The following is a 27,811-nucleotide window of genomic DNA, read 5'->3' on the forward strand; positions in this document are numbered from 1 at the left end:
CTTTGACTTAAAAAATAGAGGTTTTTCTCCTGAGCAATGTCAGCTCTCACCCTGTAAACTTATTTATTGAATTAGTGAAGCACACTCAGGTAACATTAAATGTTACCTGAAGTACTTGCAGGCCTGAGACCAGCACTAAGTACTGATGCTTTTGCATTGCTGAGGTTGGACAAGCCTCACTGAGCTTGCTTGAGTGAAACGGGTTAAACTAACGTGTCTCACTTGACGGTCACTACTGGCTGGGAGCGTGTTGCTTACGGGATAGCTTGGGCGATGGACAATAATACAGCAGTTGGTTGTAACCCGTTTGGTTACGACCGTCTGTTGATACCCTTTGTAGGCACGTTCCAAAAAGTCTGCTGAAGGCGTAGCTCACATTGATTCAGAGGCAGACCAAATGCTGGCACGCGTCTCCTCCCTTACAGCCTGAGCCGCAAATCACATTTGGGGATTAAGGGGGTGTAATGCCACATGCGGGCAAGGAGAAGCGCAGTCCTGTTACCTGGGGTCGCTTCGTTGCCTGCTTCATGCTGAGAGGTTTAAAGAGATTCTTGTTTCCCCTTGTGCTCTAATGATTTACCCTGTCTGCAAATTGGTTGCTTTTGGTTGTGGGTAGGAGCCTTCAGGATGGCTGAATTTACCCCAGTCTTGCCCTCTTTGGGAGTTCAGGACACGGCAGGTCTCTTGATTCTTTGGGTGAAATTTGACTAAGTTGTGGGCAGTGCTAATCGCAAAATCGAGGCAGGATCAAGCGTTGCTTCAACATTTTAAAAAAAAAAAAAAAAGCCCAACACTTAGTCTTGTAGCTTCCTATTGTTGTGCAAGAAGATATTGCCTTCAGAAAACTATATACCCATGTTTGGTTTTAAACAGGAGGTAAGTTAACCCAAGTTCTGTGTCTACTTGTGTATTTTCTCATCCCATGGGATCTGACAAATTTGCTTGCGGCTGACACAAAAGGTTATTAAAGCATTGACGTGCCGTATCTGCAAAACGAGGCAAAAAAACTTTGGAAAAATGGGAAGGGTTCACACAGGGTCCCTAGAATGAGGGACTGGCAATTCCCTTTGCACGGGTACCAATTTGTTAGCAGCAGTTATGAAACTTTCAGGAGCAAGGGGTCCGCTTCTTCCCGCTGAGCACTAGGAATGCAAGGAACTATGCTCGCTGAGATCTAGAAAGATTGCAGAACATTTCTTTGGCTTGATCTGGGTTTTTTTTCCTCCTTCTCTTTCAGCATGAACAGCCGTACCCAGGGAGGTCTGTATGCATGAGTATTGCGGAGAAAACTCAGCCACGGATCTTCCAGCTTTGAGCCGAGGAAGGACGTGGTGAGTCACGTTAGAGTTTTGCAAACGTAGAAGATCTTTGTATTAGTTAAATTACGCTGATGCAGGAGTATCATGCATGCCTCGAATTCAGAGAGGGCGAAGCTAGGTCTGCCTCACCCACAGGTGCAACAAAGGTAGCTCTTTAGATACGATCATCATCAGGTTTCCACTAGAGGTTGCACTGGTCCGAGCACATTTCCCAGCACAGGCCCGCTCAGCACCTCCTCACCTGGAGCCATGCACGCAGGAGGAATTTGCTATGAGAGCAAGAACATGAGTCTTATACAGCAGCCTCCCCAGGATATTCGCAGCAACGCCTAACGCATTGGTGTAATTAATGTACCTCATCAACTATGCTTGCAAAATTTTACTGCTAGACACCCCATTAGTGTTTTTTGGTGTAGCAGCTTTGCTAATGATGGCTGCACCTGTGCCCAGTTAAGGGCTGCTGCCCCAGGTGCAGATCCTTAGCCCTAAGTGAGCAGCAGTGCTAGATAGTGCTCGCGCGCTGCCTTTGGCTGCTTTTCAGTCTGGGGGCTGCAGGAACAGGCACTGCTCTGAAATACCAGCTCCTGATTCCTTCAAAACATGATAAAAAGAGCTGCAGGAAGGATGCAACGCAACTTTGTAGATCTCTACAGTCAGCCGCGTGTTTCTTCGTGGACGTACCAAAATGGCTTTTGGAATGGAAAGGTAAAGGCTGGCTTTAGGTTGAAGTGTGTTCAAACTGTAAGTGTACTGCTGAGGTCTGCTTGGGTCGTTTATTTGTAGCAGATGTTCTCAGCTTTTATCCTTTTGGCTTATTTGCTTTGATTCTGTGGGTGTTCAAATAAGGGTCTTGCTCTGGTATGCCTGTAAGTCAACATGTTCTGCGTTTGTGGGGTAAATCAGGTCCCTGTCTTTCGGAGAACCTTTTGGGGTTTTACGCCGTTTGGTTTTGTAGACTTTTGGGTTTTTATGCCTTGCGAAACCATGCAGTATCTGACCCAGCAGGGCCCTTCCTTCATTGCTGCCTTGGTTGAAAGACTTGTGAGCAGACATGTCAAATTTAGTTGTAAGACTTCCACCTTTGCAGGTAAAAGTGTGTCATGCTTAACGTCAGGGTGTTAAGCATTTTGTCATTTGGGAGCAGCAAGAAGCCAGCTGTGCTTCACTTCATCCATGGAAATGACTTACTGGATCAGGAGAGCAACTGGCCACTGTGGCTGTTATTTTGGTTTACTCAACTTGTTTGAAAAGGAGTATGGGGGTGCTTGGTAGGGGGGGAAAGCTCGGAGAAACAAGGGGAATGAGGTCCCTGCATTGTTATACGAGGGCACTGGGGGCTCCTGATGGCAAACAGCCCCAGCTGTGGGAGCTCCTGCCTGACTCCCTGTTGCAAATCCCCGTTCTCCTTAACCGAAGTGGGGGTAGGAGGACCTTGTCAAGTCGCTGGCTTGGCCTTCTCTTCGCAAGGGCCCCTGAAGCGGGGTCGGAGCAAACGACCCTTTTGGGTGAAGGGGACGGGTACGAGCGGCCGGGCTGGGGGGGAGCCGGGCTCCCCTTCCCCAGGCCAGCCGGGCTGGGTCGGAGCAGCGCGGCTCCTGCCGGGAGGGCCCTCCGAGAGAGGGATTAACGGCAATTACCGCTGGGGATTGACTGCAGCCCCCCGCCGCGGCTCCCACCCGCTTTCGGGGTTCCCCGAGCCGTCGCGGGGCTGCAGCCGGCCGGGGCGGCGCCGGGGGAGGGCCGGGGGGGTCCCGCCTCGCCGCCCGGCCCCTTTGCATTGCGCATGGGCCCTCCCCGCCGGGTGGCCATGTTGCAGCCCTAGCAGCCAGCTCAGAGGCGGCGGCGGGCCGGGGAGCGAAGCGAAGTGCACCGCGATGGCCGTGGCCGTGGGGAGACCGGCGGTGGGTGCGGCGGCGGCGGGAGGGAGGCGGTGGCGGGGACTGCGGTGCCGGAGGGCGGAGGGGCGCAATGCGGTGCCGGGGGTGGGGGAATCGCACGAGTACGGCGGCGTGCGGTGCCAGGGGGTCGTAGGGGTGCGGTGCCGGGGATGCCGGGCGGGGATTGTAGGGGCGCAACGCCCGGGGTGTAATGCGGAGGCTTGCGGGGGTGCGACGCCGGAGGGGACGGCGGGCTCGCCGGCGCGGCGTGCCGGGGCGCCGCCGCCTGTGCCCGTTCCCGGGGCGGCGAGGAGGGGGGGGGGCGGGGGCCGCGCAAAACTTTTTCGCCCCGGTTTGGGGCCGCGGCTCTTTGTTGCAGCGGGGCCGGGCCCGACGGCGGGCAGCTCCTCCCGGAGCCCTTCGCTTTGAGCCGCGGGGAGACGCCACCGGGGGTGGTCCCCGGGCTGCTCCCGCCGGGGCTGGGGCCGTGTTCCGTGACTCGCCGCTAAGTGTTTCTGCCCCGCGGATTCCCATGGATGGGGAAAACTGGGGAGTGGGGAGGGCTGTGGCTTGGACAGGGGAGGCGGGCGGGCAAGTGCCCGGCAGCCCCTGGGGAGCAGCTTTGGGCGCTCGGCTGCGGCGGGCGACAGTCGTGGAAACGCCGGGTGGAAAGTCTTCCGAGGGGCACGCGTGTTTCGCGTCTTCCAGCGTGACCTTTTTTTTTTTTTTTTTTCCCTGGGGATGTGGTGGCCGGGAGTTTTTCTACATCCACGTTGAGAAAGACAAAAGATTTCCCCTTTACAGAGAGAAAGGGGGGGGGGGGGGGAAAACCAAAACCAAACCCGCAAAAACTTAACAGATGCCGTTCCCGAGGTGAGGGGGGAGGGAAAAAAAGTCTCTCTTGCATCCAGCTTGCAGAAACGTGAATGAAACTCCACCATGACCAGACTGAATGCACTTTTGTGCGTGGTCGGCCGGGGGAGGGAAGAGAGACTTGACCGGCTTCCCGGCAACTTTTTCAGTGCTTGTGAGTAAAACAGATGTTGCCCGTGAGCGGGGGACTTGAATGTGGCTTCTTCTCGTAATAAGAAAATGGTCTGCATTCAAGATGTCACTGGCATGAGACAGTTTCTTCTAGCATTTATTATGCGCTTGTGGATCTGCGGGGGCTATATGGTTCCTCTGATGTGGCAAAGCAAATGTATGAAGAGGGAGTTAATGGTGTTACTGGAGGTGGGGAGGTTATGCTAATAAGCAAAATAAGAGCTGATGTTTGTTAACAGAATACCTATAAATTATACCAGCTGTTTGTAAAGCTTCTTCTGAAATGATTCCTTGATCTTAAGGTTTAAAGCATGCTTGGAAGTTTGTCTTTCAGTGTAAGAAGATGCATTGAAATCATTGCTTCAGCTGGTTTTTAGGGCAGGCTGAAGGGTATTGCCAAGCAGAGCCGTTTTGCTTTGTGTAGAGTAGCAACCTCACAATGCGAATAGACTCGGGAAAGTGGCGTATTACAAGATGCGATTGCCATTTGTTCTTGTGTATGTGTTTTGCTTTATTTTTCTGTCATTATATTAAACTCAGCCTCTCACATTTTTGGTTAATCCAAGTCCAGGAGCAATTTCAAAACAGCATCCAGGGAGGGTTTTGCACCAGTTAAACTAAATTCATATCTGTGTACCATTGAGCCCGGTCCAGTGTGACCGACTGCAGAATAAAGCATCCTTCGGTGCGAGAAGCATGTGTGTGTGGGAGAGGGAAGGATGAGGGTACTCAGCTTCCTCGTAAGCAGCTGGGGGGCAGACGGTGGTTCGGCCTCCAGAATCGGTGCTTTTTGGAGAAGAGAGTTGTTTTATCTTGGGGTGATAAGAGAAGAAAGGACGGCGGGCTGGTATTTGGTAGATGTTGGGGGCGTTATGTCTCGTATACCTTCTTATCTAATCCTCTCTGCTGCCGCTTTGCATGCTGCTGTTGTGTTGCTGGGGGGTGGTAGGGAGTTTGAAGAGATAGTTAATTATACGGTAGAGCAAGGCAAGGCTGATGAACGTTTGCCTATTAAGCTTTTAATGTAATAATCAAATTATATAAGGGCTCTGAGTGGCGTGTGTCTTGTTGGCGGGAGCATTGGGGTAGAATTAAGGGAAGGGGGAAAGAAAAGAAGAAACAAGTCAGTTTGACTTAAAACTATGATAACATTCCTGAGTCACACAACGTTTTACGTCCTGGCAGGATATGACATTATGTTAATTGTAAAAGCATGCATAAAAAATAACTTTAGCGAACTGCTCTGAAGTGTCTGTGTTTAATTGTAGCCGAGCAGGGCATGTTTTGGTGGGATGGGCGGCTTTCTTTTAAGGCCCTGGTCCCACAGATGCGAAGGCACATGTGTAATGCACTGCCTGTAATTTCATTTGACTTAATAGAGACTGATCTTGCTATGTAAATGTAAAGGCATGCATAAGCAAAGTTTTGGCAGGATCAGTGCTGGAAGCTGCCATGGGACCTCTCAGCTGATGAAAGCCATGCATATGCTTAAACATACATCGGGGTGGGAGGATGCATATGGTCATCTGGGCTCAGTGTGAGATAAGCCACTTGCAGTCTGGAAACTGTTGAGATGCGCTAGAGCGGGGATCCCCTTCCTCCTTCTGGGTTAATTCCCAGCATCTTGACCAGCGCTGGGTGGTTTCTCAGTAGTTCAGAGCATGGAAGAGGGCTCTGGCCTCCCTGCCTTTCCCTTTATTTGTTAATGTTAAATGTTTACAGAAGCATATATAGCTTGGTCTAGTTAAAGGAGCAACACTAACATTTACTTACATGTATATGCTAATGTATATTCCTGTCCAAGTCAAACAGAAATTGATGGAAAATGAAGCCGGAATACAAATTTTACATGGGAACTATGGAAAACGTTATCTGAGATATTAATACAGCACAATGTATTCTTCCATCTGTTTTAAAAATACTTGATAATGAGAGACTGCCAGTTTCCATGGAGGGGAGGGAATGAGAGGCAGAACAAGAAGGTGGAGCAGGGCTAATGGAGCTGAAGGCTCTACAGACTTTGTCTTTCTCTGAGCAGCAGATCTACCAACACCCACTGGGGTCAGCAAGAGCGGCGGCCAGCATCTTTGGAAAGCCACATCTGTGTGTGTTGGTGGGTGGAGCAGGGCCACCGTGACCACTGATTTTAGTCAATGAGATGAGTGCTGAGAAAGGGGATACACCCTTGTTTCTGTGAGTGATTCTGCGCTCTTGCTAGCTGAGCGTCTGGTTGTCTTCACTGACGGAGAAGCGAAGGTGAAGAGCTGAGACTGAGAGGTGGTGGGGTGAGGTGGGTCAGGGATGGATTCCAGGGTAGGGAGAGGATTGTCATGCTCCAGGCCCAGGCCAGCAGTGCCCCGGCCACTTCACAGCTTGTCGGTTTTGGAGCTGACTGCAAGGCTGAGCTGTCCCTGCTGTTGGGTATGCTCCAGGGAGCATTGCGGGGCTGTGGACTCTCCTCCCAGTGAACATGGCAGTCTTGTGGGCTTTGGTGGCATTGCTGGGGCTGCTAAGATGGCCAGGGCATGGATTTTGGCTTCCTTGCCTGCTTGCAGCTGCAAAGTGTGGCTTTTTGGGTCTGGCCCGGCTCAGCTGCCTGTGCCAGGGAAGCTGACCTGGGTGTTGCACACCAGGACTGTTTTAATTGGTGAACTCTTCATTTCCTTTGTTCACCTCTGTGCCTTGTCTGCAGTAGGAAATTCTTTCAGACAATTCTTGTTGCTCCTGTTGATGTTAACAATGGTGGGAACCTGCCTGCTCCTTGCCTTGTTTTTCAGCACAGCCTCAGTTGTGGGGCAGGTCTTGCGTCCAGCCCGAAAGCTGGATGTAAAGCTCAGGGCCTCGAGCTTTTCCAGCATGAAGTGAGCTGACCTGGAGTGAGGATCTGATGGAGACACTTTGAAAATCCTTATTTTGTGTAGATGAGATCATGGGGAATCCGTTTTAGTGTCGGAGTAGGGCCTCTGAAGTAGTGACGGGGATTAAGTAAGCAGCATGAATCTGGGAAGTAAAATATTTACTCGGAGCTGAGGTGTGTTTTATATGTCCTTCCTGCTCCTGTAGCCCCCAGGAGAGATGATGGCTTTACTGGCTTCCTGCCCACTGTGGAGGTTTGTCGCTTCTTTTGTGCCCTTGGTATGCCTCTTCCTCTCGAGGTAATGCCCAGAGCATGGGCGTGCTGTTCAGTAGCTTGTGGCTTGCTTGGCAGGAGAGATGCCAAGGGGACGGGGTCTCCTGTCGGCTTGGAAAATGCCTTGTCCGAACTCTTTGGCTTGGTTTGGCTCTAGGCTTCAGTTCTGTAAGCGACAGTGGCTCTTGTAGGAAAAAATACAGAACAGTTGGGTGCAACCAGGTGATTTAAAAAGAAACCAAAAAAAAAAAGCCCCACAATAGTACTTGAAGCTTTTTTTTAGGTACGCTATCTAGCTGCCTTCGCTTCCAGCTCTGTGAACAGCTCTCCAGCCTACTGGAATAAGTGGTGCGTAATAATGGTTCAGACAAACACCGCGGTGCTGTCAGCAGTCAGCATTAACACTGGTGGAGGATGCTCTGGATCAGAGGCAGAAAACGAAGTTCAGGGTCTGGCTGTCTTAGCTAAGAGCGGTGGTAAAAAGAGATATATCCCAAATCGTCTTCTTTCTCCCTATATTCTGAGTGGTAGTTTGCGTGCCGCTATGTGGTGGGTTCAGTGAGATGGGAGTAAGAGATGGTCTTTCTGGGCTGCTTCATTACATCTGGATGCCTTTCCCTCTCCATCCATGCCATGGTGCCTGGTTTGGAGGTATGTGGGTCAGGAGTTGCAGGAGTAGCCAGAGCTGTTATGCACAGCTCGGGCAGGTATGATTAATCTGGGTGTAGGCATTGCATGAGGTGGTGGAGAAAGAGCTGTGAGAAGGAGGAAAAGCTCCTTGTGGTTTTCCATTAGCAATACAGGGCCCTTCCGCAAGCTTTCTCCCTGTGGCTGTACTCTCTGCTTGTCCAATATAAGTGGTACCCACTGCTGGCATGAAGCATGTAGTCCAAAGGCTGTTATTGCCATTTCACTAGTAAGACAATTATTTTGCTGAGTTGTTTGGCAATTGATAAGTCTTTGTCTATCTTTGGAACTCTTGATTTAAAAATACAGACTGTACCTGTGCTTAGAGAAGTGTCTAAGTAGCCTTAGGATCTGAATTTGCAGTTGGAGCTTTTGAAGTTGCTGGAAATATGGAGGAGCTGAATCTTTCTCTTGCGGGCTTAGGCTTTTTGGTTTCTTTAGTAGCAACCCCCATAAGGTGATGGCAAAGAGCAGGCTATGGCTGGTTTTTGTTGGTTGGGTGTTGTTTTTTTTTTTTCCTTTGGATTTGTTTTGGACTTTGCGAAACATCTCAGTTCATAGCTTCTTTAGATCTTTCTATTATCTAATTGGATTTTCTGTTACTGTTTCTGCATCGCAGATTTATTTTCAGATGGGATTTACCTGCTGGAAATATGTTATTTAAGTACTGTGACTGGGGGTTATTTCTTTACCAGATCTGGTGAAGAATACTTGGCACAAGCTAACACAAAAAGGCTTGTTTTAGAAACGCTTTGGTTTTGCCACAGATGTTGCCTGCTTTGCCAGCGGCTCCTGGGAACTGATTCCTGTGCGCAGTGGTAGAAATCTGCTTGCATCTTCTGTATTTAATTCAGAAATTACGTTAATGTCTCTCATGTGATGGGAGTGAAAGGGGAGAAATAGCATTTTGAATCCTGAGGGGGGTCTTTGTAAATGTTTTGCAGGCCTGTTTGGGGCTGTCTGTGGATCTGAAGGCGTTCTGCAAAGTCTGTGGGTGTTTCTCTGGGGGGGTAAGTGGGTGCGATGTAGAGCACGATGTCCTGTGTAAGCAAGAGACTTGACAGAATCTATTTGCCAGATGTGTGTTGAATGCACCAAGCGTGCTAAATGCTTTACTTAAATATGTTACTGTGGCTTGAATTAAGTTTATGAGTCTGGTGGTGGCAGCCTCTGTTTTTGTCTGTAAACAAAATTAAGGTGGGAGATGAGTAAGTTTGTTAGGCGGCTTGCTTGGCTCTCTCGGTGACAGCGTGAGCTTGTATTTCCCTCTTCCACAGGGCAGCACGGCGACCGATTCCCAGTGAAGCACGAGAGCGCGAACTGCCGTAGAGCTCGAATTGCAAGTCTACTTTTATTCTTTCCGATAGAGGTTCCCGCTTGTAGCCACCGCCAAATCTTTGCATTTCGGAGCACACAAATCATCTCCTTTCAGGCCCTGTGAAAACCCCTCTCCTCCAATCTGAGTCAGCCTAGGAGCTTTTGGCAGCTTTCAGATGAATGAAGAATAGGAGGGTGATGGTCCTGGCTATATTTTTCCAGGACAGAATTTGGCAGGCAACAGCCTAGCTTGGAAATAAGAAATTTGCAGCCTGGAAAGGTGAAGGTTTCTGGTTATCATTGACACGCGTTCTTGGCATGGCTCTGCAATGACGTGGATTACCCCGCATCCTCCAGATGCGTGTAGGAAATGTACAGGGGTGCCAATAAAGAGGTTGTGCATAAATGTAGTTGGATTTTCCTTTTCTTGCTTCTTCATGAGATTGAAGATTTCTCTTTGTTGACTCCTTTTGTTTTAACAGGTAGAATTAAATTTCTTGGGTGTCTGCAGAACGAACTTAGAAACAGCATGGCTTGTGATATTTCAATAGTCTTTATTTTTGTTTTGATGCTTTTTTTTTATTTGGCATGTCAAGACTGATATCTTCAGAAATTGCCAAATTAAATAACTGGCAACAGTTCTCATTTATTCTCAGCTTTTACAGCTAAAAGACTGTGAGCAGGTATATTGCTAGCTATAAATGCTAGCGGCGATTATAAGGCTTAACGCAGCCGTCTGGGACTGAACATACGCACAGTCCTCAAATCTTCATGTCAAGACCCCGAGAGGAGCAGGGATTTTGCTAGATCGTCTGGTGACTCGCTCTGGTGGTAAATCACACCACTTCACCACCACATCCGTTGGCTGCTGCTTTTTCCTCCCCCAAATCTGTTTCGTGTCCGGGTTGAGCTATGGCAGGTCTCATTGTGCTTTTTCTTTCCTGGGCAGTCACAGAGTTCTGCGCTCTGAATTTTTTTTGCCTGTGTGTAAGTGCGAGGTCAGCAAATTGTATCTGTAAAGCTTTCCCTAGTTGTGGCCAGGTAACTCAACTTGCTGCTGATGTAGTTTTTAACAGGGGAAACAATGAATCGATGATTATGCCTTCGTTAGCTTCTAGAATTAGAAGATTAGGTTTTTAGTCACACATGAAAAAGGTTTTGTTTTTTTCCTGTATATTGTATGTAATTTCCAAGCCAAGGAAAATCCTTAATGCTTTTAAATGAATTCTTTCCTGCCACAAAGCGTCTTTTATCAGAGAAAATGCCAACATGGTCCAATTCTGTTTGATCTGTCTCATTAATATTGAATACATGACACTCTAATATGGCAGGCGAAGCAAAGCAGGGAATTTCAGCTAATATCTGACAAAGGCAAGCTGAGATTAAATGACATCCGAGTGCGATCTGCTATATATAAAGTAATTGGCATTTTCTAGGAGCATTTGACCTGATTTATACTTTTTTTTTTTTCTTTCCTCCCCCTGCCCCCTCAAATCTGTGTTCAGAGGTTCGTTAGTCATCAGGATTTCTGAGTCTTCAGGCTGCTTTTGAGAAGGCGCCTGGTGCCAGCCGGTCGTCTGAGCGCCTGTAGGGGTGAGAGGTGCGAAGAGGTTTTTTGGGGAGCCAGTTGTCGGGGGCTTGAGGGTGCTCCCCTGGTCGGTATCAAGGCAGGTGTGCAAGGGGTTCCTGTAGGGACTGGGCACGAGGAAAGTCAGAATGTGCTGTCTCTGCACCTGGAAGATGCTGTTTCACTCTGCCGAACCCATTTCGGAAGTCATGAACTGAGTCCTTGACCAGAGTCTGAGGGCAGCTCTCCTTCCCGGCTTTGAGTGAGCTCTTGCAGAGCGCTCCTGGCTTTCTCGTAGGCCTGATAGATGTACAGGTCTTGGGGGGTGGGGGTGGGGTGGGTGTTTTGGTGACTGCAGCACAAGCCCTTGGTGTCCAGTGGAGGTAGAAAGTGGCACCAGATCTGGGAGCTGCTTCGCATGGGGGGAAGCGTGCCTGTAAAGTCTCTGCTTTGGCCCTGGGCCAGCTTTTCAGGGAAGCAGCGGTAAACCCTTCCTGCTGCTCTGGACTACAAAGAAATTGGGCTGAAAGTTGAAACTAAACAACTTCTCGAAGAAGCGCCTTACCTTCTGGGATGCAGGGTTGACGGTCACTGAAAAGACTTAGTTTGGTTTCTGATATACAGTTGTCAAATAGTAGTGGTGTCAGGGCACTTTGGGTTTTGTCTTTCCAGGTAGCTGAATATTCATCCTGCTGAAAAGCACTTCTGCTGTTCAGCATTTGGAGTTATGCAATTATTCATTATTAGGTCGTTAATTGTAAGAGCCATGTGGGATTAGGGTTTATGTGGTTGGCATGCTGCAAGTGTTTCAGCTACTGATCTGCTGGGTGGTCTTGGGCAAATACCTTCATTTTTGTATGCCTTTGTTTTCTCCATCTGTAAAGCAGATAATAATTCCCTTGTTTTGTAAGGTGCAAGGCTGTGATTGATGAATTAATAGCACGGCCATAGTCACCTTTACAAACCTAGTCCTATTGCACCAAATCTAGTGAGATCTTGTGGCACAGAAGCATTACCAGACTAGTGCTTTTAATTAAAAACACTTTCAAGAAAATAAGTATTTAAATAGGGTAATATGCAAGTTATGTTTTCAAGGAGACTTAACAAGTAATTTCAAGAAGGAGGAAGGGTTTAAAAATGAGCAGTGTGAGTAACTCCATTGACCTTGTTTCTCTGGGTTTACATAAATGCAATTGAGGGCAATTTTCATATAGAGCATTCCTAAGACATGGCTAACTTCTCTGTTGTAGGCCAGAACCACTTAAACATCAAAGCCAGAGGTGTTTTGGTTTTGTTGTTTAAACAAAAACATTATTTGAAATTGCAGTCTGGCGTGTGACTGCTGTCTGTTACTGAACACAGCCACGTTCCCCCGGGTTTGGCCTCGCCAGGAATGGAGCTCAGAAAAGCAGTTTTTCCATGGGATGTGCATTACTTCGTTTTGATATAACCTAAGGAAAGCAATATTGTTTTTTATAGCCTAACCAAGCAACCTGTTGATTTCTTCCAGTGGGATGAGCCAGAAAGCTAGAAGCATAAATCTCGTCAGGCTAGCTGTGATGCAGCTTACGTGCAATGAAGGGAAGTATAAGGTTCACACAGGCTAAAAAATGGTCGATGTTTCTGGTGTGAAATAGGTGGTTGGTCTCTCTGTAAAATGTGTGGTAGGAAGTCCCAAGAGAAGTACGTGCAGATGCTGTCCCCATCCACTAATTGTGGTAAATGGGTCTCTTTCTGGACTGTGTACGCTGAAATACCTTGGCAATTGAAAGCTGCTCAGGGAAGAGGACCTCGTATTTCTGGTCTGATCCAGTGCCTTGCAGTGGAGGGTCATGGTCCAGCATCTTGGGTCCAGTGGCGCTGAATGGTAGGAGGGGAGGATGGCGATGGCTGGGTGGGTGCCATCCTCCTGGCTACTCTACAAGTAGGAGTGCTGTGCAAGTCTGCTTTTGAGGTTTACGCTCCAGTTTGCACCCTTGGGGGCTACTGAGTGGCCTGAGGAGATGTGAGTAAATAAACGTCGTGCGCTTGGGAAAGGGCTGGTCTCCTGGGGCCAACACACGCTGGCTGGCCTCAGGACCCGGCTTTTGCGCTCTGTTACGGCTGTGGTGTGCACAGAGTACGAGCCTTAATGTTGCATGTACAAACCCTGCTCTTTCTCCTGGACGGTTGTGAGAGGAAGGGAGGAAGAGCTGGGGATTAGCCTTCCTCTTTGAAGGCTTACTGAGTTCCCAGAGCGCACTCCAGCTGCTCTGGGGTATAAGCAACCCATGCAGTGCTGCTTGCGGCTGCTTGCGTTACCTACCGCTTAGAGCAACGCGGTGTTGGAGACTGCTGCATCTCCAGGCTTGGCAGTGTTAATAAGGAATGTGCAGCAGCAGATCGCTTGCTGTGGTATCTCATTAAATAACTCGAGCCGAGGGCAAAAACATGCACCGCACATGGGAATTGTGCCCCAGTTTTGGGATAGGCAGGTCTGCAGCACTTGGAGTTGTAGAGCATGTCAGAGCAGGAAGCTCCTTCGTGTGAACTAATCTCGCGTAGTCGTCTGCAGGAAACGCTTGCTCGGAGCAGGCTGAATTTGCCTTTGGGTATGTTTGTCTTCCCAAATCCTTAGGTTTGGCTCTATAAAGTTGTGACGGGATTTACCTGCTCTGTCAGGTCTTTAAAGCCTTGCTGCCGTGGAGAGATGGAGCGCGGTGCGGTGGAGCCTGCTCGCTCGGCAGCACCTCTGCTCATCTGTCACAGTCTTTCATGCTCCGCGGTCGACTTGTGCTCGGCTGTTACGTGGTGTGTGCTGGCACAGTTAGTTGGCCAAGCTAAACACTTCAGTCAGTGCCTTGCTTACAGAGGGATACCTGACATGCCCTGCTGCCTATCCTGGTCCTTCCAGGAAAAAAATAAGGAATTGAGATTGAGCATGGAAAATGGGCTCTAATACGGGCAGCCTGTGGACCCTCTCTGTCCTCGCGCTCTGCCTTTGCAGATCTTGCTGTGGGAGAGCAGCCTGTCGTGATCTGCCTCTGCGCTCTTCTGCGAAGGCGGTGGGATGAGACGTGGCCAGCAGACCTGAGTACTAGGTCACGCATCTTTGGAGTGATGCTTCTTAGGGGAAAAAGAGGATGAAAAAAAATCTGTGTAATGTGAGTATACAAAGCTGCGGCATAAATTAACTTCAGGAGATGCAAGCTAACGGCAAATCCTTTTGCTTGTTATTGTTATTTGGAGAAACAGCCTTGCAAAATGTTCCATTCTTCCCTTCCAAAAGTTGTCCTTGAGCTATGTATTTCAACAAAGCAGAGTGCGGTACGTATTGTTTGTACTCATAAAGTTGCAAGACTTTGAATTCTACCAGGTATGTGTTTAGCTTGACTGTCTGGGAGAAGTCTGAGCAGCTGGGCTGTTGAGGTGGGTAGTACGCTGGAGAACTTGTTCTGTTTGCTTTTGGGGTGTATCAGGGAATAACATTGGAAGTGCGGGTTTAATCTAACGCTGGTCTGTTACGAGCAGCGGTGTGGATTGCTACAGCACAAGTCTTGACAGGAGGGCAGGAATTAAAAATAAGTCTGGATTTGACTGCTTTTGCTTTCCCTTAAAGCGCAAACATGACTAGTGTGGACAGTCAAAGCAGAACGTGGTGGCCAACAGTAATTCATCTGTGGGGGGTGGATGCCGGCTCTAGTTTAACCTTTCAGCAGACCTCTATCGACAGCTAATGGATGTTGCAGCAGCCTGTGTGTGGAATAATTTATGAATTCAAAAGAACACAATTCCAGCGAGCACGTGGGTGAATGCCAGCGGTTTTGCAGATCTCTGCCAATGGTCTCGTGAGCAGCGGCCTGCTGCAGGAAAAATAACACTGGATTAGCCCAGGGTGATGTTCAGGAGTGTCACGCTTAGTTCCTAAAGACAGCCCTTCTGCAGGGCAGCACTGGGCTCTAGGCAGGATATTCTGAACCAAGCAGAAACGTATTAAATATGAGGGTTTTCACGCATCAAACAAGAAGTGGGAAGCAATGCAGGGAGTTTTTGGGGTTTTTTTTGTTTTGTTTTTTTTTTTTAGCTACCAGCTTTTTCCAAGCAGCCTTTGGAATATCCCTGTCATTTGGGAAGACGGTCTCCATGTTTCAAGTACTCGGACTGTTTGGGCAAATGCCGGGTGGCTTGGTCTCACAGCTCCAAGGCAGCTCGGTACCATTACAGACGTACTGTCTGGCTCAGGAGCTTGGTGTTGGTGCCTCTTCTGCAGGTGAAGAAATGGAAGCCTTGCCTCGGCACCAAACTCGAGAGCCAGATGTGAACTCAGCAGCACTCCCCTGCCTGTTTCCAGCTTTTCAGCCTCCTGCTTTTAATTAAACTGTCGCAACACTGCAGAGGGAGGAGGACCGAGATACCAGAAGCCGAAGGTCTAGCTCCCGAAGGCATTTGGGAGCTTTGGTATGAGGATGGGAAGCCTTTGACAGCGTGTAGGGCAGGGTCAGTGCCTGCCTCCCCCTAATTGTGGTTTGTTTGCTGTCTGCTCATCCAGCCACTCTGTGGCAGGGCTGAAAACACCATTGAAGTCTGGTATTTTCCCCTCATGTTGGTCTTAATTACCAAGTGTATCCTCACACCTGAAGAGCACCACAGATGATAGCTACCTCTCTGAGCCCTCAGAGCATCTCGCTCTCTTGCTTTGCAAAAGTTAATGTGTGCCATTTAGCTGTGAGGATCGTCGTTGCTTTGAGAATGATTGCAGAAGGCTACAAGGAGACTTGCTGTAGTTATCTGTGATATCTGGTGCGTCTTTGCACCTTTTGCCTCCAGATGTCACATGATAGAGCAGTGCTTGCATGTGAGAAGCTGGAGTGGTTGCCTTCTGCAGGGGTATTTTGGTGGTGTTAGAGCCCAGGAACATTTTGGGCCTCACCGCCTGAGGAGGCATGGCCTTCAGACAGGAGGGTGAAACTCCTGTGTCAGGTTTGTTCACGGAGGTTGGGCTGTTGCATCGGATATGGGAACCTGCCAAGCAGAAACTCCTCAAAGACCCAGAGGGTCTGGCAGGGTCTTACTCCCTATTTGTAACTCAGCCTGTAGTTGTCACCTGTAGGGAAAAGGCCAGCACGGTGCGCTGCCCACCTTACACTGGGGCTGCTGGAGCTCTGCGGAGGCCGTGCTGGTGGTGCGAGCCCGCTGCGGAAGCTGTGGGGACCTCTGCGTTGCTCGTGTCGGGGGGGGTCAGTGACCAGCTCAAGTGCAAGTTCACTGTTCTCTGTTTAAAAACCCCATGTTCCCATAAAGCGTGTAATCTTTTTAACTAAGTGTTGGCTCTAAGGCACAGGGTCTTCTCTTTTCTTTTTTTTTTTTTTTTGAAAAAGACTGATAATCAAACCATGTTTTTACTGCAGGCCTTTTCCTGGCAGAGCCATGGTGCCAGGAAGCACGATGAAGTGTTTATGGCCAGCGGAGCATTGCCAGCAAATGTCCCGTTTCATAGGGAGAAAAATGACATTTTTCTTTTGTGTAGTTTTGGCAAAATAAGCTTGGTCCACAGTTGGCGTGCTCAGCGAGGAGCGCCGCTCCTCCCAGCTGCAGGATACCCGGGGGCTGCGCAGCCCTGACTGCGCTGGCAGCTCCTGCTTTCAGAAGCCTCAGATAACTCGTTTGCCGCACTCGGGGACTTTATTCCTTTGCCTGCCATGAAAACATCTCCCCTCCTTCCCAGGCCGAGTCTTGCTCCTGGTAGGTGTGTAAGTGACTGCTGTCTGTCTGTCTTGTTACAGATGTTGGTGTTTCTAGTGCATGGGCTGAAATGCAACGTAATCCCCAAATGTTCTGGAGCTGCCAGGGACTGTGTTGGGTCAGAGAGCTTTTGGAAGAAATAGCTATAGGAAGGCTGTTTCTGGAACTGTTATGGGAGGACCAAACACAAAGCCCCCTTACTGACAGTAATAGGTGTGTGCAAAAATATCCAGTGACTAGAAAGTAAGTTTCCTTCATCTTAGAGATGCAAGTCTCCATACTTAGATCAGGTCAAAAGGTATAAAGCTGGGTGTTATGTTTTTGTAACAGATTCTACGGGGGCTTCCATCAGATGTCCAGAGCTCAGAGTTACCAAATGAGAACTGTGCCTGCTAATTTATATTGTTCCTGAGTGCTGGACAAAGGCCGTTGGGCCCCTTTCTCTTAAGCACCTGGACAACGGCAAATCACTGATATAGCCCATAGGATCACAGGTTTTGATGAGGAACCTGCTGCCAAGTTAGGGACCCACATTGTTTTAGGAGTCACGGGAAACCATGCAGAACATAGCTGTGTCTGTTAGACGGTTATTCATCAAGTGAATTAATTTGATTAAGTGTATATAATGGTGTTAATACATGGCTGCTTGCTTCTGCCCCTGAGTATATAAATCAGTTTGCTCTTCTGTGCCGTGAAGTACGTGACTGCAACATCTTTCATCAGCTTACTGCATGGGTGATGCTGGATATGTTCTTGGAGTGGGCAGCAGGGGCCCGTTCCCCTTGCTGACATGGGAGGGAAATTCAAGAATAAGCCCACAGAAGACAGAGCCATTTCCTTTCCTGCCAGCATACCCTGGGACTCTTTTCTGAGAAAAGACTTGCTGACCCTGGGACTTCTAATACTGGAAAACCTTTGTGTGTTTTGTCAGGTTAGTGTGCAATATGCTTCCTGAGACTTCAGGGGATTTTTTGCCTTTTTTGTTTGCCTGGGCCTTTTGTTTTCCTGATGGAGCCAACTTTGTATGGCGGGAGGAGTAGACACTCTAAAGTTGATAGTAGGTTTTTGGATTGAGGTCTCAGAATTATTTCTAGGTAAGAAGAGGATTTTATGGTTACAGGATGCATTTAATTAGTGTCTGGCATTTAGCCACCAAGGTGAGTTTGTTTATAGAAATGCTGTTAGTATTTTCCTTTAGAAGTTTTTTTTATGTGTAATTGTTTAAAATAACACTTGTGTTAATAAAACTTGGCAACAGTAAAAAAAAAAAACAAACAAACTTTTTTCTCGCTTATTTCATTATGTTGTGCATTTATACACTGTTCCCATTGGGCTTCTTTGTTTTGGGGTATATATGTTTCTTTTTCTAGAGCAAACATTAAAATTTTTGGCCAAGAAAAGCTAAGCTTATGAAAACATACCAGTTGGCTGAAGGTTCGGGGGCTGGTAGCATCTGAACCTACTTGCATGAAGGGGAAGTGTGCGACCCTGACGTTTTATTTACTTATTTTTCACTGTGTGTTCGACAGTCTTGAAGAGATTTTCCCCTTCCCAGCCCCAGGAATTTCATGTGTCGCTTCGTCTTTTTATGACTGCTGATGCATAACTGGTGTTTGCGGGAAGCTGAACGTGGGATTAAGTCTCATCTCTTAAAGAATGAGCTTCCTCACCCGACATCTAGATGTGCTTCTTGGAAACTTGCTGAGGGTATTCCCTAACAGTGCTGAGCTTGAGATATGTGCGAGCAGATTGCAGGGTGTAAAATATGAAACTGCCTGGAGCAAACGCAGCCTCTAATGATGGCTGGTGTCTACCAGGTCTGGTGTAGCAATGCCATGGTGCTGAGCTTTGCGCCTGGAGCACCGGAGCCTCCTGGGCGCTCTGTGGGGACAGGGAGTTACGTTTGGCCTCAAGCAAGCAGCTGCTTGGTCCGTGGGAAGGTTTGCTCTCTCCCTGCTTCTGGCAGCCCCCTCTGAATCCTTTAGCGGACAGTAATCAGTGTCCTTGCACTTAACTTTGTGAACAGACTCCGAACTGGTGGTAGTCTGACCCCAGAGAGTGGGATGGAAAGGAAGGGATGTGAAGTGTGACTTGACAGTTATCACTTGAACCTCCAAAGCCCTTGCTGTTAACAGGGGAACTTGCAGCCTCTCCGTTAGGGATTGAATTTTGGGAGAGAAGAAACTCCAACCCTGAAGGTATCTCCTTGCATGCAAACATGGAGTTTGGTCTGGAGTGCAGAAGCACCTTTATTAGGAGAGTAGTCAGTTACTGAAATGGCACCCGTGCCAGCCTTGTCCCCCTCGCACACCCGGCCTGGTAGCACTGAGGTGGCTGTTTTCAGAGGATGGGGAAGGAGGAAAAGGGTAACTGTACAGGTTTGTGCTTTATTACGACAGATTCATGAAGGGGGGGTCATGGGCAAGTTTTTTCCACATGTAGCAACTTATGCCAGTTCTGCATCTGGCTTTATTTGCATTATTAGGATTAAACTAATAAATCTGCTTGAAATCCTCGATGATGGGAAATTGACGTTTGCCGGAGCTGTGTCGTGGAGGAAAGGCTTTCTCCAGGCTTGGTGTCTGCTCTGCATGACAGATTATAAAGCTTGTACCGCACACTCACGCTCTGTCGTTCTTTTCCTAGTGGGTTATTACCAGTGACTTAGCGTTTTATATTAAGCCTGACGTTTGCCTTTATTACAGGCTCTAGAGCTTTCTGTAACACGGTGCCTGGTATAAAATGGGTTGGGGACTTTGCATAGGTTTCAGTGAGAAGTTCTGTTGGCTTGCATTTGTGTACAGGCAAGTCGATTTCCAGGGGGACTGGGGAAGTGCTAGTCTCAAAGCTGCCCTTGAACTGCGCATGGTGTGTGATTCCTTGGCTCTTGCCGGTGCTTGGGAGCACGGCTGGGTGAACACCCCTCCACACGCGTGCTGAGTTGTGTCTTGCCCGCAGAGGCAGTGTGCTTTGTCTTGTCTCCAAGTGCTGCACGGTCGGTGGGCAAGGGACTGAGTGCTGTTGCAGTAGAGAGCAATGGTTTCCTAATTAAGTACCGCCACTGAAAAACACTACTCGTCTATCTTTTGGAGATGTGCTGTTACATGGCTTCTTTTTTTTTTTTTAAGCGGCGGCTGGCAGGCAGTTTTCAGATGTCTGAAACTGTGCATGTGTTTGCTTGGAGACCACACAAACATAGTGGAGACTGAAGCGGGGGACACACGGTGGGTTCTGTTTTGGGCCTGGCTGCTTAGAAATTGTCAGCATCTTGGTGGAAATCCTGGTAGCAAGTACGAGCCCCTGGCAAAGAAGGAGAGAAGACAGAGGCAGGGAAGAAGGGTAAAAGTGATCTCTGAGCTTTAGCTGAGGCCACAGCGAGTATTGGTTCACGATACCAAACCTCTTAGTCATTGCCAGGTCTCCTTATAGCACTCAGGTCAGGTGGGTGTGTAGCCACAGCAGTTTCAAAATGACAGGTTTGTCTGTGCTCATGCATTTTGCTGAGAAGTTAAGGCCTGGATTTCCCCCAGCTTGTTATTTCAGCAGCCTCGGTAGCTGTTCCTGCCGGATAACAGGTAAAGGCTCAAGAAAGTAAAGGCAAATTGTGTGGCTGTTTCTTATTCTGCATGCTGTGGAGTTGTCTGCTTTTCCCAGGTCTGTTATCGTTTGTAGCTTTCCCCTTGTAGACACCTCTCACACAGACAAAGTTGCTACTTTTACTCAAGGTGACAAAATTGTAGCCTTCAGAAATTGAGTTCTGCGGCTGGCTTAAAACATGTCATTTCTTGCTAAGGAGCACCTCGCTGGGAAGTAAGCTGCATTAAGGAAATCATCGCAGCTTGCGTAAAGAGTAAGGAAAGCTGAGGCGACTGCAGGAACTGCGGTTCCTGGTGTGATCTGAGCTTGCTCTGGTGGGAAAGCTTGCCCAGCCTTTCAGAGGCTGAGAGCTGCAAGCTAAAATGCAGCTAGGAGCCAGGTGAGTGCTGTGCGTGCTCCTGAAGGGGGCACCCGGGGGGGCTCAGAGGCTCTGCCAGGAGCAGGGGCATGAAGCAGGAACTGGGGGGCCGATGCTGACCCTGCCTTTCCTGGTGTGTGTCTTAGCAAGCACATGAACCTACCCTTTGTGCCGACACGGACACGCTGCCTCTTGCCAGCATCTAGCCCTGGGGTGGAAGCTGTGCTCAAAACAGCTTGGGAGCCCGGTGCTTCCGAAAAGCTGTGGTGTGGCCTCATTGCCTTTAGAATATATTCCCAATTGCACCAATGAAACGATTTGTTTTATTCCCCAGGAATTCCTGCCTCGGTAATAGAGGCGCTGGGAAAATAGGTCCCTGCAAAAGAAACCTGTTGGACGAGCCTAAGGTTAGGTGTCATTGCTTGTAATTGGGGGAAGGATCCCTCCCTGCTGTGCCAAGTTCCCAGGCTCGTCTCCTGCAGGAAAACCCCACCCGTGTTTTAGGGTGATGGTGTCTGCCGGGGCCACCTTTGGAGGCGAGAGCACTTGGAGGGTCACGAGGAGGGAGGAAGCAGTATTACTGTCTGTCTGCTTTCTGAATGGTGTAAAGATATTTCTACGAAAAAGCCTCCGCTTTTCTAGTGCCTTCGCAGGGATACAGCCTCGCTAGCAACCCGCTCCTTTTTATCCCTGTCTGTGGATGACTGGCAGCCAGTGGGGCATGAGGCGAGAACAGTCGGGGCTGCAGGAGTCTCTTGCCGATGCTGGTTGGTGACACCATGAAGGTCCCCTTGAGTTACTGTTCTGTGGCACGGCGCAGGGCAGGGAGGCAGCGCGGGGTTTCTCTGCCTTGGCTGTAGCGTCTGCAAAGCCTCATTCCGGCTGACTTGTTCCAGATGGTAGGTAGCCGGCTTAATTCGGGCTGTCTTCACTTGCTTGCTGACACAGGCTCCTTCTGAGTTAATTAGCAGATGAATTTGATGGTACCCATGCTTTGCTGTCTGCAGTCGCAGAGGTCTGATGCACGGGGAGAAAAAGTAGTGTTTTCTCTACTTTGCTAGCTGGGGCTGCCCAGGCTGACTTCAGTGGGAGATGGGATTTCGAGTCTTTTGCTTCCCGCGGGGAGATACCAGCTTAGTCGAACATCTCTGTGACTTTGTAGCTAGCTCCTCTGGCCCAGGCAAAAAAGAGTCGTGGGAGTTGGATTTCCTTCCTGGTCTGTTTGCAGTGGGGGCTGAGGACGTGTTTTGAAGAAGACAGAAACGTTCAGCTTCCAAAGGGAGTTTGGCTGTGTTGTGTAGGAGGCCTTGGTGGCCTATGCTGTGGTGGGGATGTTGTATCACTTACAGGTAGTCACGAGCAGCTAGAGCGCAAGGAAAGCCCTTTGCCTTTTCGGTGTGTGGGTAGGAATAGTTCAACGTAAACTCCGGTGCAGAAAATTGATACAGGGCAGAGTGGGACTCTTCATGTTTATCGGAGTTGGCTTAGATCTTTGGAATAAAAGGCTTAATCTCTGCCACAACCCAAAAACTGGAGCTCATCCTTGGATTCCTTGTGACTAGAGAGTTAATCCTTTCTTTTGGTACTGTAAATGTTTATTTAGCTGTCTGTCTTATGCATTTATGGAGTTCAAACGTTTTTGAGTGTATGTTGGGCAATTGCCGGTGTCCTGTCGGGGGATTCTTTATGACTTGGAGCATCACCAGGATTGTAGTGGTCATCAGATGCCTTTGTGATCCTGCCCCTTTGCAAGCGATGGATGTGGAGGGGACTGTGGGAACATTCCTGTCTGTGGCCTGCATGCAAGAAAAATGTTTTGTCTTGCACTGCCAGAAATGTGAAGTCTTTGTAGCAGTCTATCAGTGCGGCAAAACACAAGGGGGATAAAAAGGCTGGTGTAGAGTGGCCTTCTAGTCCCATCTCCTCCTAACGATACCGGTGTTATGACTGTGCCGCGGACCTAGATCTGATGTGCTTCCCTCTGGAAGAATTCTGGCCAATTAACATTTTTGGAAAGACAAAACACAGTCTTTCAAGGCAACCACAAAAATTTGGAATTAATGAAGTGGAGGGAAGGAAGTACTTCAGCTAAAATGAGGAATTGCTCCTTGAAGCTATGTCCTATTTATGAAAATTTTTGTATAGGCTTTCCCTGTTAAAGGCAGGAAAACGAGGACTTGCTGAAGGCAAGTGGGAAATGTTGCGCTGTTGAGTCAGTTGAGAGATTGAAGTCTATGGACTAATCTTTCAGAACTGTCAGCTAAATAATTCAATAAACCTTGACCTTTTCCTCTGCACGCAGATTCTGTTCAACTTAATTCCACTTTAGCTCCTGCTGAAGACAGAAAACTGCATGCTAAGGCAAACAACATTATTTGTAATCCTCTATATTCTTTGATTGCTGACCTTTTCTTATTAATGATGAATGACTTCTGTGGCGCCCTAGAAGAGCTTCAGGTCCGGTAAGGGGCTCTGCACATTCCCTTTTCTTTTTCTAAGCAGATGTGAGCGCTATGACTTAACACTTGGAAAATTAGACCATACCATGAACACATTGGTGTCGGGTTTTCCTGCACTGTTGTTATTGTGTGTGTTACTTTGTTAGAACTGCGCTCAAATGCGCGCATTACTAATGAGAGTGAAAACATTAGACCCGTCTAAATCTGAAGTGTTTTCTGTGGCCTTTTATTTAATATCCTTAGTGTCATATACGCTTGTGCATGTTGCGTATGAATCTAAGAAGAGCTGTTCTGAGCCAGCTCTTTCACTCCAGTTGATACTGGATCAACGCTTCCTTGGTGTTGCTGGACTGGTCAAGTTTCCCTGAGGAATTCCATTGTGTATCTTGCACTTGTTCGGACACTAAAAGTCCTCGTAGGGGATGTCCCTAGGAGTACATTTGTCCGCTTCATTTACATCCTCTGGTAACACCAAGCCCAAGATGAGTTGCCAGTGCACTGACCGTGTGAAGTCACATAGCTGAATGATGATTTATTTTTTAAGTTGAGACCTGTTCATCCTCGCTGCTGTGGTACCTGGGTATTGAAGAAACCGTGTATGTATATCAGCATTGTTTTAGGATTTTGATAGAAGGACAGTTACTGTGATAAATCTGAAATCTTTAGCCCAGACTCAAGAGAACTAGTAAATAAATGATCTGAAGCTATATGCCTTTATATACACAGCTCTGTGTGCCCTACTTGGAAACGAGGTCTGTGCAAACGAGTGTAGCGCGTCCGTGTCCAGGGCAGCACCATGCTATGGTGTCCCCCACCTACCTCTGAGCAAGGCAGCAGAGCACACTATTAATGCAGAGCCTGCTAGCAGGTCTCAGGGCTAATTAATTATCCAGAGCACGATATGGGGCACCTTTCAGTCCCGGAGCTTGCTGAATGGGAGCTGACAAAATGTACCCTTGATGTGCGGCTAGGGTTTTTCAGGAAAGAAAACATGGGGTTAAGGACGTGCAAGCCAGCCTTGCTCAGCTGTGCCTGCACAACTTCACAAGGAAAGCTGCTGCTCTTTGTTTGCAGTGGCCCTTAATTTGATTCAGGTATTGGAACAGTGCCGCCTTGTTATGGTTTTATAAGCAAGCCCTATGGGCTGCTTTCCTTTCTAAAAAATCCCTGTATTTTGCTCTGGCTGTGTTCGCACCCCTAACTGGACTGGACTTGGTGGAAGCCTGGGGAAGGTTTGAGGAGAACTTGGCAGTGGGATCGGATGTTCTGTTTCTGGGTTTGGGTTAATTCTGCCGCCTTGTGCCTAGGATCGGTGTCCCAGGGAGCTCCCTGCAGATGGCCTCTGCCTTAGTGTAACTAGGAGTCTCGCCGAGTTCGTATATCGCACTTTGCTCTGTGTTGAGTCCCGTACTGCACCGTGCTTCCAGCCAAAGGCTTTTAGCAAAGTATAATTCCACTTATTTAACGGCCTGTGATGCAGCTGTTTCAGGGCTATTTTAAGTGCATGACAGTGGAATACAGAAGGAAATGGCTGTTGTTGGCTTTTTCCTCTCTGCTGGCTTGCCGGACTACATCTGTATCTGTGGTGCTGTGGGACAGCGCAGCCAGAAGGGCTGGAAAAGGGCAAAAGAGCTAAGGGAGAGGGGGAAAAAAAAGAAGTATTTCTAACGTCCATATAGCGACACGCCTTCCTGCCGTCTCCCGGTTAGCTTCTGCCCTACTGATCCAAGTTGGTTTTAAATTCTTAAGGCTACACGTTCTGAAGTCCAACAAAAACTCTACTGTCTGCTATACTTGCTGGTGTCAACTGGCTTGTTGTCACCGACTGACTTGCGTGCCACACTGCCAAGCAGCAGCTGGAGGTCTGCTGGGCTACAGTCCCCCACTGAAAACGTCTTGTTCGGGGCTGGTGTGAAGGATCCCCCAGCTTTGCTGGGTGTGCCTGGCTGAGAGAGGACGGCTGGGGATACTAAAAGGGATCTATTTGCCTTTCCCTGCATGTGGCACCACAGAAGACAAAAGGCGGGGAAATTACAATAAATCGCGCGCTGTTTTTTGAAATGGGAGGAGTGGAGCATTTCAGCCTGGGGAGCCTGGCACTGAGTAACAACTCCCATTTTATTTCTTCAACCTCATGCAAGCGGTCAAAAAGGCAGCTAGTTCCACGTCGTCCCCCTGTTGGGAGAGAGACTGGCTAGAGAAGCGAAGAGCATCTGGTTCTCATTGGGCTCTGCCTTTGGATGGTCTTCATTCTTGTTTGTCATATTATGTCTTTTTTTTTTTTTTTTTTTACCCCCTCCCTTCCTCCTTCCTCTCTTTTTTTTTTTCTTCCTTCAGTGAGTTTACAAGTCTTGCTGGAATGCACATATGGTCTTTATCATCCACAAAGTCCAGCTTTTTTTTTTTTTCTGGTTAGCAGTTTGTGACATCAGGGGCTGTTAGAGGCATTAGTCACTCTTACTCCAAATAGGAAGGTCCGTGGTTTTTGGAAACCTATGGAGGAAAATGTCTTTTATGTTAGTTTTTGGCATAAATGGAACTGTTAGTGCTCTGAGCTTGCGCTGACCTTTAGCCAAACGTTTTGCCTGGAAGACAAATGTTCATTCCCACTCTCTGCAGCCACTTCTGAATTGTCAGATTTTGCTGACTTCCCTCTTCCCCAAAGAATGTGCCTGACTGTATCCTTTTTCTCCATCCTCCTGCTGAGTAGCTGCAGCTTGCCAATGTAAGCAATTCCCTTTGCCTCCCCGCCAGCGTGCTTTGGAAGCGCGGGAACAGCAGTGGCTCTGTTGGCCGCAGGGAGCGGGTCCTCGCTGCGTGGCAGGGGCTGTGACTCGCAATTGAAAGCTGCTGGCAACCAGGATATTTGGTGCTAAGTGTCAGGGAGATAGGCCTTGTGCTTCCCACCACGGTGTCGTCCTGCGATTCGTTCAGGGAGCCAGCCTTGGAGAGTGTTTTCTTCTCCATCGCTTCTGCATGTTACTGCCTGCGCTCTTGAAAGCGTGTCCAGCATCACCCAGTCTCTGAGGGTGTCTCCTCAGGGGAACCCCTTGCTTTGGCTTGTTGGCAGCCTCCTCTGGCTAGTGATTCCCCAGACGAAATCTCATGCATCTGCAGAGCGATATTCTGTGCGAGGAAGGGCAACGCGAGACCCACGCCTCCCCTTCCCCATCTCCTGCTCTCTGGTGCTTTGTTGCCCAAATTGCTTCCAGCCTTCCTCCCGCAAAATAACTTTTTCTGCTCTCCTGATTCTCCAGGATTAAAAGGAAAAACCAGTACATTCAAGGAGAGCTTTTTTGTGTTGCCTGTGACCTTTGTGGTTCCTGAGCGAGGCAGCCAGCTGTGGCATAGAACTTTGTTAATGGTATTTTTTGTTACAGGGAGTAGGGAGACCTGGCTCCTTGCTATTGTTCTAGGCATTGCTGGACGGCTGGGGCGGGGGACTTACTGCATGAAGCACACTCTAGTGGGAAGCTGTGTGTCCCTAAGCAGCTACAGCTGGAGACAGCTTTTATCCAGGAAGAACAAGATGGTTTACTGAGGTCCAACCCTCGGGGGCAATAGCTGCAGCAGCGAGTCGCTCGGTGGGTTGGTGGTAAGGCGGGAGGCATTAGCCATCCAGCTTGCCTGCCTCTCTGGTGGATCTTTGCGGCTTGCTTGACACATCAATCTACAGAATGACAATATGTCTTCCAAAGGAGTCTGCTCTCCCTGTTGAGAGAGAAGAGGGGGGGGAAAGACGGACCTCCCAGACTTCAGTAGCTCACAGTGAGACGTGCCCAGTCTGCAGCCATCCAGCAGCAGAAGCGTGGAGACAGGAACTCCCCCTCCTCTGCTGGTGACACTGATGGTTATGCTAGCCTAAATCAACAACAAAGGCCTTCCTTTCTTGATTAACTGATTGATTGCCACGGGCTGTTTTCTTGTGGCAGGACTGCAAGGAAGGGGAAGGAATTGTTCTTTATTTTTGTGTTCCTCCCACGCTATTATACTTGAGGTCCCTTGTCCAAGAATTAAGGGTTTAACCATTGCTTAAGTCCATGTAAGGAAAGGGATTGGGGGTGTGGGTGCTGTTCCAAGGAACTTTAAACAGTGAGCTTGGCTCTGGTGTAGGTGCTGGGAATACTTCGTGTCCTGCCGGCAGGGACCCTGGCTCTCAGGTTTAACACGGGGAGTGGGTACGATAGATCCTTCTCTTGCCAACTACTCTCTGCTTCTGTGCTCACGGCTCTTTCCTGAGCCACCTCTTGTGTCTGAGCAGACTAAAGTATCTCTGAGGTCCCTGGCTTTGGATGCAGCATCTAAGATGACTTCAGAAACACAGGAACGTGCGCCTAGTAATGGGGCAAAAATGTAGCTGGCCTGGGCTGCTGACAACAATAAAAGCTTTCAGAATTTCTTAAAGGTGCCTCCTAAGTCGCGTGGCCTCAAATAACTAAGCACTTGCTTCATATTTGTGGTTGAGCTCAATATTTTGCATACCAGCGTTTTCCCCCCTTCTTGAATTTGAGGCTCATTTTTGTTTTCTTTAACTCTTCGGAGGCCGTGTGAAACTGACCCCCAGCTGCTAGGAGCAGGGGTCCAGCGGGGCCTGAAGGGGAATATTTTACTGGCAGCCTGAAAGCAGAAGGGGCTCAGCCAGGAGCTAGCTTGGCTAGAGGGAGCAGCTGTCGCCATGGTTAAGTTCTGAGCGAGGAGAGCAGGCAGTGGCAATAAATGCAGTGTCCTTTTGGAC

The 27,811-nt window shown here is 48.7% G+C and overlaps 1 protein-coding gene across 6 annotated transcripts in view; it reads left to right on the top strand.

Annotated features, from left to right (window-relative positions):
* Positions 1–3,108: 3,108 nt before the first annotated feature.
* SEPTIN11 (septin 11) overlaps positions 3,109–27,811 on the top strand; it is a 72,226-nt gene continuing 47,523 nt past the window's right edge. For all 6 annotated transcript variants that reach the window (XR_008466523.1, XM_054201987.1, XM_054201986.1 and 3 more), the window contains exon 1: positions 3,109–3,220. Coding sequence is in view for 5 of the 6 variants with exons in the window: in XM_054201987.1 (XP_054057962.1) it covers positions 3,194–3,220 (27 nt within the window). In the remaining variant the exon portion in view is untranslated. The remainder of the gene's footprint in view (positions 3,221–27,811) is intronic.

This window comes from Rissa tridactyla, chromosome 5, assembly GCF_028500815.1.
Source record: "Rissa tridactyla isolate bRisTri1 chromosome 5, bRisTri1.patW.cur.20221130, whole genome shotgun sequence".
Taxonomy (NCBI): domain Eukaryota; kingdom Metazoa; phylum Chordata; class Aves; order Charadriiformes; family Laridae; genus Rissa; species Rissa tridactyla.